Consider the following 21078-nt stretch of genomic DNA (forward strand, 5'->3'; position numbering starts at 1 on the left):
GGGGTAACAAAAAAAATACTGTTGGCTTGGTTGAAGGGTGATCTATCCGTTAGGCTGCATGCAAGGAAGCTGGCATTGTTAAATGAACACATTGGGAATATCATGTCGCACATTCCTGAGGAATTTGTTAGAAAGCCAAGACACCTCAACGAGGTGCAACGGTGGAAAGCAACTGAATTCCGACTATTTTTGGTATATACTGGTCCTTTACTCCTCCATAATATATTGCCACGTAGCGTGTACAAGCACTTTCTCTCTTTGCACTATGCAATTCGACTGCTAATGCTACCCAATCCAGATGTTAATTATGCTAGAACCTTGCTAGAATACTTTACCAGTAAATTTAGTGCTCTCTATGGGAGGAAAAATGTATCGTACAATGTACATGGACTTATACATCTACCAAATGATGTTAAGTTGCTCGGCCCATTGGACAGATTTAGTGCCTTTAAATTTGAAAATAAGTTATACCAAATAAAGAGGATGATAAGGAAACCTAGCCTTCCATTATCACAAATAGTCAGGCGTATCCATGAAAGAAATCAGCACTGTCTTGGAAGCCATCATGGAAAAAGAAAGAAGTCTGTTACCAAGCATGCCGATGAAGACAGATTGCCATTTAATCTGGAAGCCCCATGCTACACTGCAGTGGAATGCAAAAATTTTAGGATAGGTGACAGGTCCCCAAACAATTGTGTAGTGACTACTAGTGAAGAAATAGTTATTTTATCTCACATTGCTACTAGAGATGAAGAAGTCTTTGTGGTGGGTAAGGCAATCAAGAACTTATCCCCCTTTTACAACATACCTGCAAATTCAGGAAATGTTGAAATATTCCTCGGCAATGATCTGTTGGAATCAAAATTGTGGCCTTTGAAGGACATAAAGGGGAAGGCATTGATAATTCCGATAAATGGCCAAAAGGAGCAATATTACATTTCCAAGCTCCTACATCTTGAGTATTGATGTAAGTAGGGTAATATCTATGGAACAAATTTAATCCTTTTTTGGAATTGCACGAACTACAATAAGATTTCTTTCAGAAACACGCATGTTTTACCAGTATGATTTTAACACTCAACTTGTGAATGAATGTTTTTAAGTGAACATCTGAGCCCTATTTTGAAGCAAAAATTATTATTTTTAACTCTTGTAATTGATTTTTCAGCATGTCTTGGGCTGTGGCAGAATTTCATCCTCATAGGAATTTTCAAACTGCCACAGTATCTACTATCCCCTCATCTTGGCTTAGGACATCTGAAGGAAGAAGCTATGCCTTGTATCCACCGGAGGAAGTCCATGAGGCTGAAGTGAGGAGGCTGATGTATAAGGGAGTTGAACCAAAAGAGGAATGGGATCTGTTACCCCTTAGATATGTGACTCCTTGTTTTGGTAAGTGAGAAATTTCCTTAGATATTATGAGAGAATTTTTACTGTGGAATGTATGAATGATGTTTTATCCTTTCATATCAGACAAGTTCATAGCAGCTAGAGATTTTGAACGTGAAGCTGCTGATTACAGTGGAACAGATTTGGAAACATTTGATAAGTCCAGGAGAAACTGCAATAAAAGGAAGAGGATCGCAAAAAAATTTCGCTACCCAAATGAGCCGGACAGCTCATCTGAAAATTGTGATGAGATGGATAGTATAAGTGACCCACCATCGCCGCAAGGTAAGAATTTATCAAATAAAAGTTTTCTTTTCTTGTGATAGTCATTCCTTTCTCAATAGGGTATTTGCACCTGGGAGGATAAGATTGAAATGTTGTTAGCATGTTAAATTATATCATTACAAACATTACTTTCAATTAGCAGCATCAATTGTTGCTTAGTTTGAGACAAAATTTAATAATGAATGTTTAATATGCATCATTTTTGCATTAATATTGTGCAGACAAAAACACTCAGCTACTGGCAGTATGTAACATACAAAATGACATTACAGCTCTGATAATGTGGCTCCCTGGTGTTTCAGGGCAACATTAATTTTGCAAATTTTAATTACTGATGGCTTACTAAAAAATTACCTTACTATTCTCAGACTCCGGATTAGGCATAATTAGCGTTTAATTTTTTTTTAAAGATTGCTTTCCAAAAATCTGCAAATACCCTATTATGCAATGCTTTTCTTTTTTGAGGTTTTTAGGTTAATTTTTCATAATTTTTATTTTCAAAAGATTATTTATCTCTATCAAAAATTTATATTGCAGCTGATGCCCCATTAATGATAAAGAAAAGAACTCACGAAAATCTAAAAAACTCGCAGGCAATGAAAACATCCCATGAGGGTGTTTCTTCCAATAAAGATTTTCTGTCAGGTATTCCTGGAAGAGCAGTAAAGGTTACTGCTGGAAAATCTAAAAAGACATCTCAAGGGGATGTTCTGGTCCATAGAGAGGTACCACTGATTTCCCCAGCTCCCAAGGCAGTACCACTTAGCAAAGCCATGCAAAATAATGGCTTGAAGGGTCAGTGATCACGATTGTAATGTGGCAATTGTTATGTTCTAGTTTCTGAATTGTGTATTTTCAAAAGATGAGCTAATTTATATTGAAAATTAATTTTTTTAGATCCTTCAGCTGTGATGGTGCAAAAAAAAATTGAGAAATATCATGAAGACCGTCTGAAAAAGTTGCAGGCAGTTAAGTTATTGCACCAGGGTGTTTCCTCAAAGAGGGCACCAAGCATTCCTGGGAAAGCAGTTTCGGTCACTTTTAGGACATCTGAGGAGACCAATGATCAAGAAGTTCTTACTCAGATAGTGGAAACAATGAAAGAACCTCTGCATTCCCAGACTCAGAAGGAAATGCACCGGAACCAGTCAGGCGATTGGGAAAATAATGGTTTAATAGGTTAGCATTTATAATATGATGTGGCATTTGTTTTGCTGATGTTGCGTCTAGTTTGTTTAGTTTAAGAAAAATTAGCAAAGCCAGGCAAAATAATAGGTTGAAGGGTCAGTGATAACGATTGTAATGTGGCAATTGTTATGTTCTAGTTTCTGAATTGTGTATTTTCAAAAGATGAGCTAATTTGTATTGAAAATTAATTTTTTTAGATCCTTCTGCTGTGATGGTGCAAAAAAAAATTGAGAAATATCATGAAGACCGTCTGAAAAAGTTGCAGGCAGTCAAGTTATTGCACCAGGGTGTTTCCTCAAAGAGGGCACCAAGCATTCCTGGGAAATCAGTTTCGGTCACTTTTAGGACATCGGAGGAGACCAATGATCAAGAAGTTCTTACTCAGAGAGTGGAAACAATGAAAGAACCTCTGCATTCCCAGACTCAGAAGGAAATGCACCTGAACCAGTCAGGCGATAGGGAAAATAATGGTTTAAGAGGTTAGCAATTATAATATGATGTGGCATTTGTTTTGCTGATGTTGCATCTAGTTCGTTTAGTTTGAGAAAAATAATTTTTTACTTAAACTTTAATGCTTTCTTCTTATGTATTTTAAATTTTTGTAGATGACATCTGTAACTTAGAAAAAAAGGTGGTGGAACACATGGCAATGGAACTACAAAAACTGTCTTGCTTGGAGGAAGCTATAAATACAATTTTAATAAAATTAGATAATTTGAATTCATCATCAGAAAACTGTGAAGACTTTGAAGATGTTAGAGGACTATTTTCTCTTCCGGTTAATTCGATAGATGAATTACAGTCTGTACAAAATGAGTTAACATCTCCAAAAATCAGGAAGTATATGGTGACCCTCTACTATTTTTTATTAACATTTTTTGTTTTCTTTCTCATCACTTGACATTGATTTAACCATCTAATACATAACCATTAATACTTAGTTCCAGCTACTGAAGGATCAATCTCCTGGGCTTTTATTCCGGGGGCTATCCCAAAAAGAGGTCAATTCTGCCCTGAATAAAACAGTGTACTCCTGCCTGGCATCACTGATGACAAATGACCTGGCTTTGAGGTTCTGTATGAAGGGGAAGTCCTTGTTTAAGGTGGCTTTTGAGGTGGAATTCTCGGAATTGATCGGATTAATTTTTGGTAAGCATATCACATTTGCCTAATGTCGCTGTACATCAGCATTGTCATTAAATTTGATGATTTATCAGATTGATTTTTTAAAATTACAGATATTTTCTTAACATCATTTTCTTGATTTCAGATATTGTAAAAGAGAAAAACAGAAATGGCCCAGAAATCGACATTTCAATGGTGAAGAAGAGCATTGGGGAATGGTTGAGGCTGGCTAGATTGCGGATGAGTGGTGGAAAGGGGATAGGGAGTCTGGAGGCATATGTTGTGGCAGACAATGTGATCGACTGTTCCACAGAAAACTTTCTCCAAGTCTAACATTATTCTTGTATAAAATAAAAATAAATAATTTTGTTAATATTAAGCCGTCAATTTAAAATTCAGTTTGTATTTATTTCGGTCATTCCTCTTCAGCAAGTGGTTATTTCCTACTGTAGATGTTATAATTATAAAGTTAGTTGCAGGTATTCTTCAATTCAATTTCATTTCACGAACAACGTCGAAATTCACACTGAAGAATACCTATTTATTGATAACTAAAAGTAACAAAATATAAAATGCAACATCTATAAAAGGTAATAACCACTTGCTGAAGAGAAATAATTACGAAAATAAAAAATTACTGAAACCCATTAATGCTATTCACAGTTAGTTCACAATAGCGCCAACAGATGGGGTGGCATCATATTTCTTTTAAAGCTCCACAGATGGCTCTGATGTCGCATCGGGAAGTTTTACCCGGAAAAAGTACGAATTTTACCCGTGTTTTACCATGAAGTTACCCGAATGTTACCACTTAAATTTACGGATATTTTACCCGTTACCATGCAGGTTACCCATCTTTTACCACAATTTTACCCGTGTAAAATTTGGGTAATAATGGGGTAAAATATCTTTTGTGCTGACTGGGATTGCTGATTTGGAAACCAGTGTCCCTGTTGAAGTTGTTGCGGTTGACGCGGATCTGAATGGCTTCCTTGACAAGGCGGTCCCAGTAGCCATGTGCTCGGCATAGCAGTTTCGTCTCCTTCCATTGTATGGCATGATCTTCATTGATGCTATGCTCCGCCACTGCAGACTTTTCCGGTTGGGCCAGCCGTAAGTACCTCTGATGTTCCTTCGTTCTGGTTTCAATAGTCCGAATAGTCTGGCTTGGAGACCAATAATGAAGTCTATTATATACGACAAAAATGGCGGGAAAACCTCAACAAGCGTGAACCAATCAGGTTACACCTGAACTCGGATGGAGTGTATATATACTGAAAATTTTTGAAGAACGGCATTCGGAAGATCCCCTGAGGATGATCAGCAAGTCGCAGATCGAAACGTCGGGAGACATGGACGACATCAACCGGTGGAAAACCCGAGAAACCTTTCTGCAACTGATACGCCGGGAAAATCTAAGATCATACAGGAGGGATAGGAGTTTTACATCGTCTGAGAATACCAATGCCTGGGTTTTCATTTCCTGGAAAAAGTGATAATCTGATAAGAATGTGATAACATACTGGCCAGCGACGGTGTTGCCATATTTTCTCTCACTTGCATTTCACCTAAACACAATTTGTTTATTCCCTTGACATTACTTTGATTTTATTCACTCCGTGCTTCTTATTTGGGTAACCATTTCGGTACTTGTTCCTTTAGTATAACATTTACATTTGGTTCCTAATCCCTACGTTCATATTCAATGGTAATATTACCGTTGAATATGAACCATAGAGTTTATATTACTATGTATGTGTAGAGTATTAATGATATGAACAAAGATATGAAGATATAAACCATGGCCCCTTATAAGGGCCTTGATATGAACGTAGGGATTGGTGATTATCGTCTGCAACGGGCGGTGTTGCCAAATTTATGTTTACATTCATTGCTCGGAACCAAGGGGACTCCATTACTATTAGAGGTGGGATTTTCGGTTCATTTCCGTGATTCATTCGGTTCTATTCATGTGAATGAACTGTTCTTTCATGTCGTTCATAAAGAATCACATGAACCAAATGAACACCGCGAACCGAATGAACAACGTGAACTAAATGAACTCTGCGAACCGAATGAACAACTTGAACAAAATGAACTCTGCGAACTAAATGAACAACGTGAACTAAATGAACTCTGCGAACCGAATGAACAACGTGAACTAAAGGAACTCTGCGAGCTAAACGAACGATGTGAATCAAATGATTGCAATGAAGCGAAATAATCCAGAGTTAACCGAAAACATTGAAGGCTGTACGCATGAACTTACATAATTATGTATGTAATTATTAGTAAGAATATCTTCATGAATATATGCATACAAAAATTTAAGGTAATAATCGATAAATACGACTAAACATGTTTCCTTCGTATTCGGTGATTCATTATTAAATGAGATTCTATTAATTGGCGTTACACCATAAAGAAATTTTCCCTAAAAACAGAAAGACTTATCGGGAGCAAAGTGGTCATGAAATTATTCCGGGTAACTCACGCAACACCTCTGACAGCGGTGTTAGCAATATTGTTAGGCATCATGGCGCACGAGACCCCTACAACCCACACAGCACATCGTTGCCAGAGGACGTCCGCTGCGCGTCCGTCGCGTCCTCTCAGTGTCCGCGGATTATCAGGACAGCCAGAGGACATCCGCCGGCTGTCCTGGCCATCCGTCCGCACACTGTCCTATCTTGGATGTCCAGCGGACGTCCAGCTAGTGTCCCATTATGCAGGGTTTGGGAGTTTTGGTTTCCTCTTAAAACACTCACCTCCTCAAGGAGGAACTCCGAGAGAAAGTCTCGAGATCCTCCTCCGAGTAGGGAGTATAGGAGAAGGGAGAAAGAAAAAAAACTCTCTCTCGTTTCTGAAGCCAGAATACTTCCTCCCGATCGAGGAAGAGGAAATTTTTCGTGGAGGAAGAGTTATTTTGAGGATTATTTTAGGTAACCAAGTGTAATCCTCTTGTTGGAGTGTGGACTCTGGGAGGAAATTATAAACTATTTAACGAAAAAAAAATTTGACATTTTTACCGCTTCTATAGTTTAAGAACAACAAATGTACGCTATTTTTAAGTTTTACATTGTTTATAACAATTAATTAAGTTTAAACAAAGTTAGCAACAATTTAAGTAACATTTACGAGCGTTAAAAATTTCTACATGCCTTACGGGTTAAACAACAACAATTGAACGAACTTATGACTCTCTACATTATTTATAACAATTTTTAAAGTTTTAACAAATTTAGCAACAATTTTAGCAATTTTCAAAAAATTAAAAATTTCCGCATGTTGTACGGTTGAGAAGCGTTGGATGAACAATAAACCCGTACTCTTTCATGATTATAAAAATTACTTAAATTTAGCAACTTTTACAAAAATTAACAACAGGAATAATGGAATTTATCGATTTTTACTGAAATTTTATATTATGTACCAATGTCCTGCCGACGTCGCGTAGCCGTCTCGGGGACATTCCATTCCTGCAGGTTAAATGAACTCTTTCAACTTATTGATTAATTAATATTTACTCTCTAGGGATTAAAAAATCTCAGAGGCGATTGATTGGAAAGTATTTTAATGAAACATAACGCTTTAAATTCATTTTAATTTTTAATGGTAAGAATTCTCCTAAAATTATCACGGCATCGATGGCCTCATTCCCAGATTAGACATTGTAATTGTCCAATTTAAGGATAGGCAATAGAAGGTAAGTACTGCCGTACCTTTACTTTATATTGAAATTCTAGATTTTTTGGTGGCGAACGAATTTTGAATCTACCGCTACTCCGCGATACAGATTTTCCCATGGTTCTCCACATTCCTCCGTTCCTCCTTTCCAACAGAGGAACCGGAATGGAACACCGGAGACAGCATGGTGGTTTGGCGGTTACAAAGATGCAGCTACATGTATTCCAAGTAAGTTTGATGTGACATCCAAATAATTTTTTCTTGGCGTTCACTGTCGGCAGTATAGTGTTTCCGCATGCTCCTTATATTTCTTATAACTCAGCCTGTAACATCTCGAGGAAAAATATGGCTCTGCTTGGAACAACATGATCGTCTCGGTAAAACCGTTACTTGGCAACTAAAGGTAGCGTCTTTTTCCGTTGTTCATGGTGAAATTTTCGCTTTTGTTCCTTGTTTACATGATATAATTTAAAGTGGAAGTTCTTGTACTATAGTCTCTGTACGCGAGAACGTATAGGAAATAATGTAAGTGCTAGCGTATAAAATAGAACCTGTTGTTTTGATAACGTAGGCTACGGCTGAATTTGTTGTCCGAACGGTCCGTTTGGTTCCGTTCCTAAATCAAATCAAGTAGGGTTCTTGGCAATAAATATAACTAGGAATTGACCCACATCTCGTGATATTAAAATATATATATAACTAGGAATTGTACTTACGTGTAACCGGGGGATTTTGCAACACGCATATATGATTAATAGGTTTCACGTAAATTATTAATTCTTTGAAATCGGAGTACACCGTGTGATTTCTTTTGATATGTATATTCACGCACGCATCGAAAAAGAACATTAATGTTATGATAGGATGTTAGAGCGTAGGTTTCCGCGGCGATGGTTTGATCTCTGCATTTCTCCAGGGTTTTCTTCCGCGTCAGATTGTTGGTTGACAACAGTTTCGCTGGCTATCCTGCCAGCGTCTTCAGGTCGAAGGGTTATGATAGGATATGGCGATTAAGGTTATGATAGGATAACCACCAATGTTTAGCCTTTTTACAAAAAGTTTTTATACTCTTTATCTGTTTGATGGAACTAGGTTAATAATTAAAGATTTTAGGTCCTAAATAAATAAATGATCTATTATGTCAGTAAAGATAAGGCTTAGGGATTAAAAATTTACAATGCCGACGTAACTTTTATAGCGTTTAATATATTTTTTCTGCCCAACTTTGCTAACCTACTAAATTATAAACTAATTTAACTACAAACTAAGTAACTGTGCTATTAGTCATCCATGCATTTAATTTAGTGGAAACTATAGGACGACTGTAAGAAACTTGGGATGAATCTAAACAAGGTCTAATTATAAGTGATATATTGTGTAAACAAACCTTACGGCTATGTTACATGGTTCATTTATTTGCTCAAACTGCTGCATGAAATCTTATACCCAGAAAATAGAACTTGTGCATCTTTTCGTACAGCCATCGGTACACATTTTGGTGTAGAGTATCGTGAACCTGATATATTTACCTGGAGGCATTTACTGACTATAGCTTTCATGTAGTGGAGTTGAATAAAAATACCTTATCTGTATTTTATTTAGTTCCTATTTCTATTTATAAGTTTGTATGTCTCTCTTCTTATAATTGTCTGTATACTTATTTGTCTTCATTCTTTACAGATGTTGCTCTGAACCAGGACGATACAGCCACCAATTCTAGTGTGGAAGTTACAGTGAAGAGTTGGCTGGAACATGCTAAAGCAAGGCATGAGAGAGAGGTGTAAGTATTCGTTTGATTATTATATAGGTTTGGGCAAGGAGGAATAATTTTGGTCTGGATACTTTTTTCGCAAGTTGCTCCTGTTAAGGGAGCTCATATAAAGTAAATTTAAATAATTATTGAACATCTTGTAATACAAGGTTCACCCTTCCATGCTAAAGGTAGAGAAAATAGTATTGTTATGTATTATTTTCAGATGCAGATTCCACTACCAAGTAATTCAAACATTTGAAAACAATTTTTGTTCTGCATATGGGAGGTATAATTACCAAAAACATGGTTGAAAAGGATCTCATGCTCTATAAAAGTTCGATGTATAACACCTGTAGAACTTAAGAATGGGATAACTTATTCAACAGGGATGGTAGTTGCACAGTACTACAGAAGCTACTATTTTCTAGTGGCTCTAGCTAACTAAGGGTGCGATTCATAGACGACACTGAAATTGCTCACTTTACAAAGTCTCTCTTTACGGTAAAGTGAGACTTTAGCTAAATTTCGTTTCAGAGTCGTCCCAAGGATCTCACTTTATAAAGTGGAACTTTAGCTCCTAAAGTCTCGATCATGCATTGAAATTTTTGAGTGTTGGCAATGAACGCTGCGAAAAAGTGAAGAAAAAGATGACACACGATATTAAATGTGTACTTGTTTACATGTTTCTGGCGACTGGGTTTTGGTGTTGTATTTTGCTAAGATTTATTAAGCTGTATTTTCTCGTTTTCTCATATTATGTGCAAATGTAAATGAATACTGCGTCATTGAAAGCTTTTCCCCACTAGCTTTTTTGTACGTTAATGACTGAGTTGGCTGAATAAAAGCTCACTTTTAATTAGCTTCGTGTATTGGTAATGCCCTTCGATGTTCCCAGCGAAGTAAATATTCAAATGCTGATATTTTCACGTCATTTTATGATCATTTTCTATGATTAACTGCATACGGTTGTTTGGACTACATGTTAGTCGAAGTTTGATGGTGTACGTTCATTGAAGGTGGGTGAAATAGTGAAATTCTCTCGCGTTAACTTGAAACTACCAATTAATTTGAAGATTTACCGATCAGTGGTTGTCTCAGTTGGACGCATATTTTGAATGAGGTATGGGTGTTTGTTGAATTCTTTTGTGCTTACCAATATTTTAATTCTTGGAATGTTGACCTAAGGGGTTATATATTCTAGAGAAATGGACGAGAATGTACAGTCAAGAATATCTATATCATCAAAACCAATGAATGAATGGCCACGCAATGAAACATGTTGAATGTGAGAATGGACTTATATCAATAAATATCTCTTTGTCTACTTTAAAAGATGCCTCGACATATGTGAATACCTAACCCGAGTATCCATTCACGAATTTTGCAGTAGAAAATGTCTGTGATGCTGTGTAAATAACATTTCATAACAATCCTACATCCTCGAGGAAACATTGCTTTGCTGCTGATAATATGGCTATGAAGGAAAGTACGTTTTACTTTTTATTGCTGCCTTTCATGACGAGATCTTATATCATCATTGTAAACATGCAAATGCATAGTCGAAAAACGAAACAGAAACTCGACTCTAGTTTCACAATCACAGAAACATGTTAAGCGTGATATGGAGGCATACGGAAAGAGTACATTAAGCAAATATTGAATGAAAACGCTTAAAATGCAATACAAGGTGTAGAAACTAGTATTTGGCTGGCCAAACGATATGAAAATCAAGTCTTTGTTTACGAAGGCTATTGACGCCAATGTATAAACAGAATTTTGCTATCATATTCAAGTATCTTTAAGGAAAATTCTAGAATATGAACGTATAAATAACCTAAGAACTTAACAATTAACTTGTATATAAAATCAACATAAACTATGCCAACCTGTTCAACCACTTACTGTGTTGTAATTATCACACGACCGATAGAGTTAAACTTCAAAATATAAGAATTGGGTCATCTCCATCAATACCGACTCGATATATATTCAGGGAAAAGACATATATTACTTGTCTGGTTATTTCTTGAAACGCGCCAGTTTGCTGCTGTGTTCTCACAAAAAAATTAGTTCATATTCATTTCCGTAACCCAAATATCTTCATATTTCAACTTCAATAACAGCCGGTGCAGCCATATTTATTCATCCGTAAAGGACACTTTAGCCCTAAAGTGAGCTCCGGTTGGGCACTTTACGGTAAAGTGACGATTCGGCCATTTTTCCTCTAAAGTGGCGTTTATGAAACGGAAAAAGCAGACTTTAGCCCGGCTAAAGTATACTTTAGCCTAAAGTGCCGTCTATGAATCGCACCCTAAGATGTTTTGAAGTAGGTGTTGTTGTAGGAGCTATAGAAATTTCAGTAGCTCACAGCAGGCTTTAGCTGCTATTCACCTGTTATGTCTCTGTCGAAATGTGAATATTGCCAGTGAGCTAGGTTTTCACTTTTGCCTCGATACCAGACTACATTAGAAGATCTATTTTAATTATTAAGATTGGAAGAATTCGGAGATCTAAATCATGGAATGGCCTTAACTACAGCAAGTTTTTGCTAGTTTTTCAAAGTTTCTATTTTTTTAAGTTGCATCTCGGCCAATGCAGCTAAGTGGTTTGTGTGCCAAATCAGTGTGGCTGTTTTCACACTAATCCCAAGAGATCTAGTCCACTTAAACTTCCTCCTTTAAATTTTCTAGTTTCCTTTACTCCTATATCATATTCAGCTCCTCTGCATTAGTCTTCCTTAGCTCCAGCTTATGTAACACAATTCACTCTAGTGTAGTCATAATCTTCAAGCAGAGACCAATTGTTCAGAAATATTATCCTCCATTCGAATGCTTTTTCCAATATCTTTTTCGAGACCTCTACTTAGCTGTCTGGCAAGGATGGATCAAAGAATTTTTTTCTAGATGGTGCACCAGGGTCTAACAGGCAAACAGTCTTCTCATATTTGGGATTAAAATCTAGTTCAACAATTGTTCTATGAAAAATGTTCTTAATCATAATGTATACATTACTAACATATTAATATTTTTACTCAAAATCTTTTCTTATTTAAGAACAAGAAAAAGTTAAAGAAAAGTTTGTAAAATGTATTCAGCCTGTAATGGACAGGTTTCCTAATTTTGAAACCTTAAGAATGTTAAACACGTGACTAATAAGACTGTAGCGTCCTGTCTTATGTAATCTGCTTGTTACGTACAAGATACAATTTCTTGCTACAATGAAATGTTTATATACTTCATTATTACAGGAGCAGTGCAGGAGAGCATGACCGCTGAAAAAGATGTGGAGGTTGCCATCTAAAACTGGCTAAGGCACACCAAGGAGCGGTTGCAGGGGAAGAAGAAAATTTAATAATATGTATGTAGTTTCTTGCATTGTATTATTTTAAGAAGCCAAATAAATATTGTGCATGGAATTGATGCCTTATTTATTTAAATTCTTGTCTGGATCTATTATTTATTTGTATCGAACAAAATGAAATCCTAACCTAAACGTGTCCTCAAGGTGTCCAGAGCGGACAATTTCAGGTCGTCCATAGGCCACCTTTTTTACTGACATGCGGACTTGCAGCGGACATCATTTTGTATGAATTCGGCTGTCCGTAGGATGTCCATAGGCCACTTGGCGGACAATCACCGGATGTCCGAAAGGTGTCCGTGTGCTGTGTGGGAACATACGGGTAAAACGGCATAACATTTGTCATATTAAGTCTAGGAAAAGTGTGATTTTATGAAAATTCAGCGACGAACCTTAAGCTGCTCAAAGAAAGAATTAAAGCCCGAGCCACCTGACATTATGCGTCAGTCTCTCAGAGGGCTTTTAACCTTTTAGCATCAAAAGAGAATGATCATGATGCTACCGCAATGAAATCAATTATGCTACAAAAAATTAGTTAAAGAAACCATAGTGACATAGAAAATAAAACAAATGTTTCACGAAGTAATTCAAGAAGAGGCAATTAAGATTTAACCTCTCAAGCGAGTATAAATATATGTCCTAGATATTCCGTTCTTATACAAAAAATTTAATAAGGAATATTGCTATTCTTGTCTCATTGAATTTAAGTAATTCCTATTTTTCAGTATATTCCTATTGATGTGTTTTCTTATGTATCAACTGTCGGAGGATGAAGAACGTTAAGTTCCATAGGTTCCATATAATAAGCGAGAAATTCATGGAATATTCACTCTCAACCAGTGCAGGTGGATTCAAGATTGTGACAAGAAGGGGGCTAGGTACCTGGGGTAACCTAGGTAACGTGGGGGGGAATGGGAGTAAACCTTCCCCGACAACTGAACAAAATTATTATTTTCTTTAACTCTAAATATAATGGTGCATTAAAAAACTCAAGATATAATGGTAATATTTAGAGGCTCTCTGGATCCGCCACTGCTCTTACATGACTAGAAAGACCTACTGTCATCCGCGGCCCGCGAAGTAATTCAAGACCTTTATACTTCTACTACTCCGACGATTGTCCAAATGATTCTTCGATTCTTACATGATTCTTCAATTCTTATGATTCTTCGGTTCTTAAACGAATCTGCGATTCTTAAATGATTCTTCGATTCTAAATGATTCTTCGATTCTAAATGATTCTTCGATTCTAAATGATTCTTTGATTCTTCATCAACCACACGATTCTTTATGAACCCTTTGAACGAGGAGCGTATTTCGATTCATTCGGTTCATGCCAATGAACCGTTCAAAATGAACGATTCATTCATGAACGACACAGCTCTAATTACTATTGTAATATTCGTCGATATTCGTGCTCGGAACGACGGACGGGAACGCCTCATTTCCTAGAATGCGCGCAATGGCTCTCGTTGACGGCTTGCTGATGGCTAGTAAATTTAGGGGATGTATGCTTGGAGTTTTAGTGGGAGATTGCTTAGGTTTTCCATACGAAGATGATGTAAAGCCATCATATGTCGTTCTTCAAAATTTTTTTGACACCTTGGAAAGCTCAACTGTGAAAGGTATTCCTCTCAATGTTGCTCTTTGCCTGTAGGTTTTCGTGGTGTACTTGATACATCTTGTTATTCTCTGTTATCACTTCAGCTCCACGGCTCATTTATACTGATGATACAGCTATGACACACTGCATCGCCGAATCGCTGATAAAGAAAAAAGAAGTGGACGCTCGGGACTTGGCAAAAAGGTATGTGTAAATTTAAATGCGAATAGGGCGGTGTTTTTCCTGAGAGTGATTTCTATTCCATAAAACTGCTATATCTTGACGACACATTATTGATTTTTAATTGATTAATTGTGAAACAATGTAACGTTGGCAATGTCAACAGATGAAAACAAAAGCTGACATGTGCATGGTTGTACCCAGAGAGGAGCAGGGGGGCAGCTGCCCTCCCATCCCCTGTTAAAAATTCCCCATTGAAAACACCCATTAAAATTCCTTATAGGGAATTGGCAATGGGGACTACCATTCCCTATAGGGACACCCATTCCCTATAGGGACACCTATTCCCTATAGGGACAGTTATTCCCTAGATAGGGACTGTAATTCCCCATTGAAAATACCCATTAAAATTCCTAATAGGGAATTGGCAATGGGGACTACCATTCCCTATAGGGACACCCATTCCCTATAGGGACACCCATTCCCTATAGGGACACCTATTCCCTATAGGGATAGCTATTCCCTATAGGGACTGTAATTCCCTAATAAAACAGAATGAATAAAAACAATTGTTCGATTGATATGAATTTAATGCTAAATGAAACATTTTTACATTGTATAACATAAATTTGTTGACAGGCTTGCTACTCTTTAACAATACATAGGTTAAAGAGGGCAAGATTTGGGGTAAAACTGTACAAATTATGCAATTCCAGCTATGGTTATACACATAACTTTAAAATGTATGTTGGAAATGATAAAGTAAACAATATTCCTGTTAATACGAAGGTAGTATTGGATTTGATGGCCGCGTATAATCTTCTAAACAAAGGATATTAATTGTATGTTGATAATTGGTATAATTCGCCAGATTTGTTTCACAAGTTACACACCTTAGGAACTAATGTACTGTACTTCGTGATCTAAATGCAAAAATATGCCTAAAGATACAGACGAATTAAAACTCCAAAAAGGTGAAGCCATATCATATTGCAGTAATAACATTACTGCAAATGGAAGGACAAGAAGGATATGTTACAATAATGAACACCAGGCATTCCTTGGAGTGTACAGATACCAAAAAAGTAAAGGTAAAAGGATGGCAAAACGTGTAGTGTGCTTGGAGAAAAAGATAAGAAGAGAATCCACATGGTAGTATGATGTGTGCAAAAAGCCACTATGTTTGGAACATTTCAAGCCCTAAAGAATTATTTCCAATTATGTAAAGTATTTAATTCAATTTTGAATGCTTTTATTTTTGCACACAGTAAACCATAGTTGGTAGTATATACTTCAAGCAAATGAAAGAGCAAGTAACTATTAACAAAATATCAAAATTAAACCCAGCTCCATATTTTTATAACAATTTCCTTACTTGTTCCTCTTATATAACATTTACATTTGCTTTTGAATCCTACGTTCACGTTCCATGCTATGTGATTTTCGTCTGCTACGGTGCCAATGGCATAACCTTCTGTTGATAACATTTAGACGGAACTTACTTAATGACAACTATATTACCAAATCATGAATAAATAGCAATATACGGAACCAATATATAAAAAAAAGAAACTACAATCTCTAGGATAGATTCATAAATTCATTCCAGCAACAACAATCTCCATCACATACAAACCATATTGTGATGTTGTAATATTGTTTCCTTCGATTCTGTAGGTACAGCATTACTACAGCAGACATGTCTGGTTCCATGAGCTGGTCTATTCTAACTCCTTTATTACAGTCATCAACACAGAAAATCTCAGAGGTTGAGTTGGCAGCAGTATGAGTATGGCAGGTTGGTTGTGTGGATAAGATCAGGGTACCTCGTAATACAAAAGGAACATAATGATAATAGGACCATATTAAATGCATGTGTGCCTGAGGCATTGTTGTGGCGAGGCCTAAGTCTGAAAACTGCGTATATATCCTCGGCTGACACATGCACATTAAGTGCAGAGCAAATTTAATGGCCACACTTTGAATGTCTTCTCAGGGCAGTGGCACACATGACTCTTATCTCAACTGAGTTTTTCAGTGTGTTTTGTTCAACTTTATTTAACTTGAGTTCAAGGTAATTTGCTTTTTCTTAGAGCACTTTCAGTACACCTTCAGCCTTTGACAGTTCATCCTCAATGAGAACAAATTTTGACAAAAGCCCAGCCAACAGGTCACTGCTTATGGCATCCATCCATCCAGTTTCCCATTTACTTGCTGTAGGGGTTAGGATTGGTCTTTGGAGGTCACGTGATGAGGGTCTTCTGCAGATCTCTGTGATCCTCCTGCAGCTTCCTGATACAATGAATCAACTCTTCAACAGGGTCATTGGCTTCCTTGGGTGATGTTCTATCTGGATCTGAATGACCTATGGCTTTTATGTACTGACGTGTTGTCACCACGTAGATTCTAGGATTCTCTGATGCAAACAGTACTGGACCATGTCTTCTGGAGTTCCACCAGTGTTTGCAAGTCAGTATCAGAATGTGAGGCACGTTGAGGGTGATACAGTCCCTCACAAGTACTGCAAGTATGTAATCTGCGTCTGATTTTGCTTCATCCTGGAGACGCACTCGGTAGGCATTTCTGAGCAATGTAGTCGACTGTTTCAGGTGGGTAGAGCGGGAAAGAAAAACGTCCCTACTCCAAGAGGGTCTGTGAGGGAATTTGAAATTTGTAAAATGAGTGTTAAATTATAGTAGTTTTTGGTAATATTTATTCATTATTGTTGTCAGAAATGCATTCAGAAATGTCAGTGAGAACCTCCATCCCAAAACTATTATACAATGTACTGCTAACACAAAAAGCAATGCTCTAATGCACCAGTTGTTGTCAGGATTAATTGTACAATTAAAGCAAAAAGTAGGTAATTTAAAATCAACTTTTATTCTTGCAAGGAGGCATTCTACTGCAATTAGTTGACCTAAAGTATTATGTATTTCTGCCTGATCTTCAATTTTGGATGCCTATTATTAATTGTGAAAGAAAGTAATCCACCAATAATACCAACTTCTGTCAGAAGATCAAATCGGATCTCACTTTCAGCCTCAACTAATATTGAGGTACTTACATATGTGAAAAAGGTCAGGTTCAGTCTTGCAGGGAGTTTTCACAACCTATATTGTTCTTTGCCTCCACTTAATGTGAATTAACAGGAAAAAATTTACATACTTGCAAAAAATGAAGGGCATAGAAATGGATCGCTTTATTTTTTCACAGCACAGAAACTATAATGGTAATGTGGTTTCTGAGTACAGGCTGAATTTGCATTCTCTGTGCTGTATTGTCAATGCTTCTCTTCGTTAGGGGGGAGTTATTCTTGGTCACATCCTACTAGTGGCTAGTAAAGTGAAACTGAAGATATATTCTTAGTTTAATAGTATGAATCACATTACTTTTGCTGGGTTGTCAGGATCACCCCATGCGAGTAACCTTGATTGAAAATCACATGAGAGTAACTGCAGGTTAGTGTTTAATGTTGTCGCGTGGTTGGCGGTCGCAACATTATTGGTGGGGAGCGTATTCTCAATAACTAGACAGTGGATTAATTCATGGGTTTTTAATATTCCGATATACTGGACGATGAGGCACAGCGGATAAGGGGGGAATGAGGACTCACATGAATTCAGCGGCAGACGAGACCTGTGACGGACGGCGACTCGGGTGCGGACGGTACCGAGTAAGGGAGGATGCTCGGAGGATGACGACCCGCGACCGAGTAAGGGAAGGAAGGAACAAGGTCCTGGCCGGAGGACGGCGCCTCAATATAAGTAAATCCTGAGGAGCAAAGGTTGCAGGTACCGCTCGGATTGATAGGAAGGTCATTGCCCGGGGTGGGGGAGGGGTTGAGTGAGTGACTAGTCGGCCTCGTCACAGGGGGAGGAGAATAGCTGGCTCACGATAATGGTGATACCCTTTTCCGCGAAACCGAAGTTCCGCGAGTCACTCCGACAATGTCACGAAGTGCCACCCACATGCTTATTCATTGCAAACTTTTCGTAATAAACATGGTACATACTGCTGTGCGTGGTGATGGAATGATTCTCTATAATCAATTAACAATAATAATAAATGTGTGTGCTGTGGAACCTGCCTTTGCTTTTAGGCCATGCTGAAAGGGATGGCTTTCTTAGCAATGTGATTTCTCCACTTGAAAATCAATTTTGTGGTCTGTTTGAGAGCCACCTAATATTTTCATGCCTGAGAGCAATTTTGTGAAGCAGCTAATAATTGATGAAAGATGAATGCCCTGAATTTCTGACTGATGTAATAAAATGGTCATAAAATGTCACTAATAGCAGTATGTTTCCTTTTCTGCCCCTCCATAAGCCAAACTTTATCCCAATAATTTGAGGGAAATTTTTGAATGAAGATTATCACAGCTTCTTATATCAATGTTGGTGGTTGCTTTCGGGAAATGCTGTGTAGGTAACATTATCTACAAGACATTTCACTCCTCCCACTGGGAGCGTTTTCAAGAGAATGGGAGGGAAACTGTTCTCGTCCCGAGCTTATATAGGTTTCCTTATCCGATTGCGATTTGAATTTGCCAACAAGATCTCCTGCACGTGAGCAGTTAGGTGGGTTGGGGTCCTGAGGTACCGGGTGGGGGGTAGGGGGGGAGCTATGCACATTGCACCCAAATTCAAATCGGGTCAGTTAACAAAATCTATATAAGATCGGGACAAGAACGTTTTCACTCCCATTGCATTGAAAACGCTCTCAGTAGGAGGAGTGCAACGTCGAGTAAGAAAATGTTACCCATGCAGCATTTTCCGAAATCAACCAGTAAGATTAACTTAAGGGAAACATTTCTCCCAGTTGTGGTTTCCTTTTGTGTTGCTCCCAATCATTGGTAGTGTGGCTTGCATATGTACGCCATTCCTTTGTTTTTCCCTGTTCTCCACGTGGCAGATGGTTCATCTCGTGGAGATTTTCTGCCTGCATCGCGATGGCCTCATAACAATGGCCCTAATGCCACTGCGCTTTCTCCTCCATCAGGAACGTTTGTTCATGCTGTTACACTTCTCAGGAAAAAAACCTAAAAGTAAATCCTATTTTTAGAAATACCAAAATAATTCTGCTTCTTCTTAGCAGGAGCAGATATTAATTACTTTTAGCAAATAGCTAGCAAATGTGGCATGCCTACCATTGGATGTAAGGTCTTGTTGAATGAAATTAAGCAGCTCTGTACATATGTCTTTCTTTTTCCCTTCAAAAGTCTTCTTAACAATGGCGATGCACTTGATTTGATTTGTAAAGGTTTGTGAAGGAGTACTTAAACCAGCCACCCGACAGGGGATATGGGATACATGTTCGGGAGGTGTTTCACAAGCTGCGTGCCAGCAAGTTTGAAGATCCCCTGCGTCCTGCACGTGAGCAATTTGGTGGGTCGGGGTCGTGGGGCAACGGGGGAGCCATGCGCATTGCACCCATTGCACTGTTCTACCGTGGGCAAGGCACGCAGCTCCTCGGCGACATGGCTCGGAAGGTCACTGAAGTGACACACACTCACCGCAACGGCATCAATGGGGCCATTTTACAGGTGAGTCAAGGAGTACATTGTCACCACAGTCACATGACAGTTGTGTCACATAAATTAAATGTGTACATATGTACACTGCTCCAGGTTAATACGTAGCTTGATTTGTGGAGCATGGGTAAGATCATTCATTTTTCTCTCAAAGAGAATTTATTTTGGCTTGCTATCATTCAGCTGAATGACCTTGGTCGTGGTTCATCAAATCATAGTCAAATTGCAAGTGTACTCATCACACGGTCATGTTTTAAACATCTTAGAATAATAATCAAGCCACACGATGATGCAAAATAGGACTAAATAATATGCTCTCAAAGATTTATGTTACATTAAAAGTTAAGTTCTCTTTATGTGACTTAAATATTCCTGTTCTACTAATACATTGATTCAAGTCTACTACTTTTTCTTAAGGCAATCGCATAAAAACACAATGTGTGCAGCATAAAAATATGGTGCCCATAGATATGTTTCCACCAATTTACAGACCAAAAACTCTCAAGTAGCCTGAAAAGATCTAAAGTTATGCTACGTTCAATTGTGAGTGTCCCATTTTGTTTCCATCCTCTGTTTTGATGGATGATTGCCAATGGCCATATTGTGGCATTCGTTGAAGTTGCCAGTGCATGCCTTTCGATGCGTCTCTGTCTTTCACTGTTGGTGTGAATTGGTGTGTTGTTTTTGCTCTCCTCCTTGTGTTTGCAGTCTGTTCATCATGTGTCTGTTGATGCCATGCTGCCCTGGTGCCATCTATTGGTTGGTCCCTCCCGTTTGCTAAATTGGAATTCTTTCTCATCATCATTCTAAGCCTAAGCTTCCTGGGAAGTAGCCCATCTGGGAAGAGCGCGTGATGCCTAATCCTACACATTTTCATTATGTATAATTTCATTGTGTCTTTTTTTCAATCAAATACTGTTTAGGTTCTTTTGTAGTTCTTTCTCGGCACCAACAACACGTCACCATTCCACTCAGATAAGC

The 21078-nt window shown here is 37.9% G+C and overlaps 2 protein-coding genes across 2 annotated transcripts in view; both read left to right on the forward strand.

Annotated features, from left to right (window-relative positions):
• The first annotated feature begins 1148 nt into the window (after positions 1–1148).
• Positions 1149–4362, forward strand: LOC124154934. Its single transcript, XM_046528704.1, has 8 exons — positions 1149–1392; positions 1474–1674; positions 2212–2469; positions 2572–2853; positions 3060–3341; positions 3468–3709; positions 3804–4011; positions 4133–4362. The coding sequence occupies exons 1-8, from the start codon at positions 1170–1172 to the stop codon at positions 4318–4320; spliced, it is 1884 nt and encodes a 627-aa protein (XP_046384660.1). The 5' UTR covers positions 1149–1169; the 3' UTR covers positions 4321–4362.
• Positions 4363–14188: 9826 nt separating this feature from the next.
• The window catches only part of LOC124155319 (ADP-ribose glycohydrolase ARH3-like), a 56645-nt gene continuing 49755 nt past the window's right edge, over positions 14189–21078 (forward strand). The window contains exons 1-3 of the mRNA XM_046529034.1: positions 14189–14409; positions 14492–14591; positions 19827–20109. Coding sequence (XP_046384990.1) covers positions 14238–14409; positions 14492–14591; positions 19827–20109 — 555 coding nt within the window. The 5' untranslated portion in view covers positions 14189–14237. The remainder of the gene's footprint in view (positions 14410–14491; positions 14592–19826; positions 20110–21078) is intronic.

Source organism: Ischnura elegans, chromosome 3 (assembly GCF_921293095.1).
Source record: "Ischnura elegans chromosome 3, ioIscEleg1.1, whole genome shotgun sequence".
Lineage (NCBI taxonomy): Eukaryota > Metazoa > Arthropoda > Insecta > Odonata > Coenagrionidae > Ischnura > Ischnura elegans.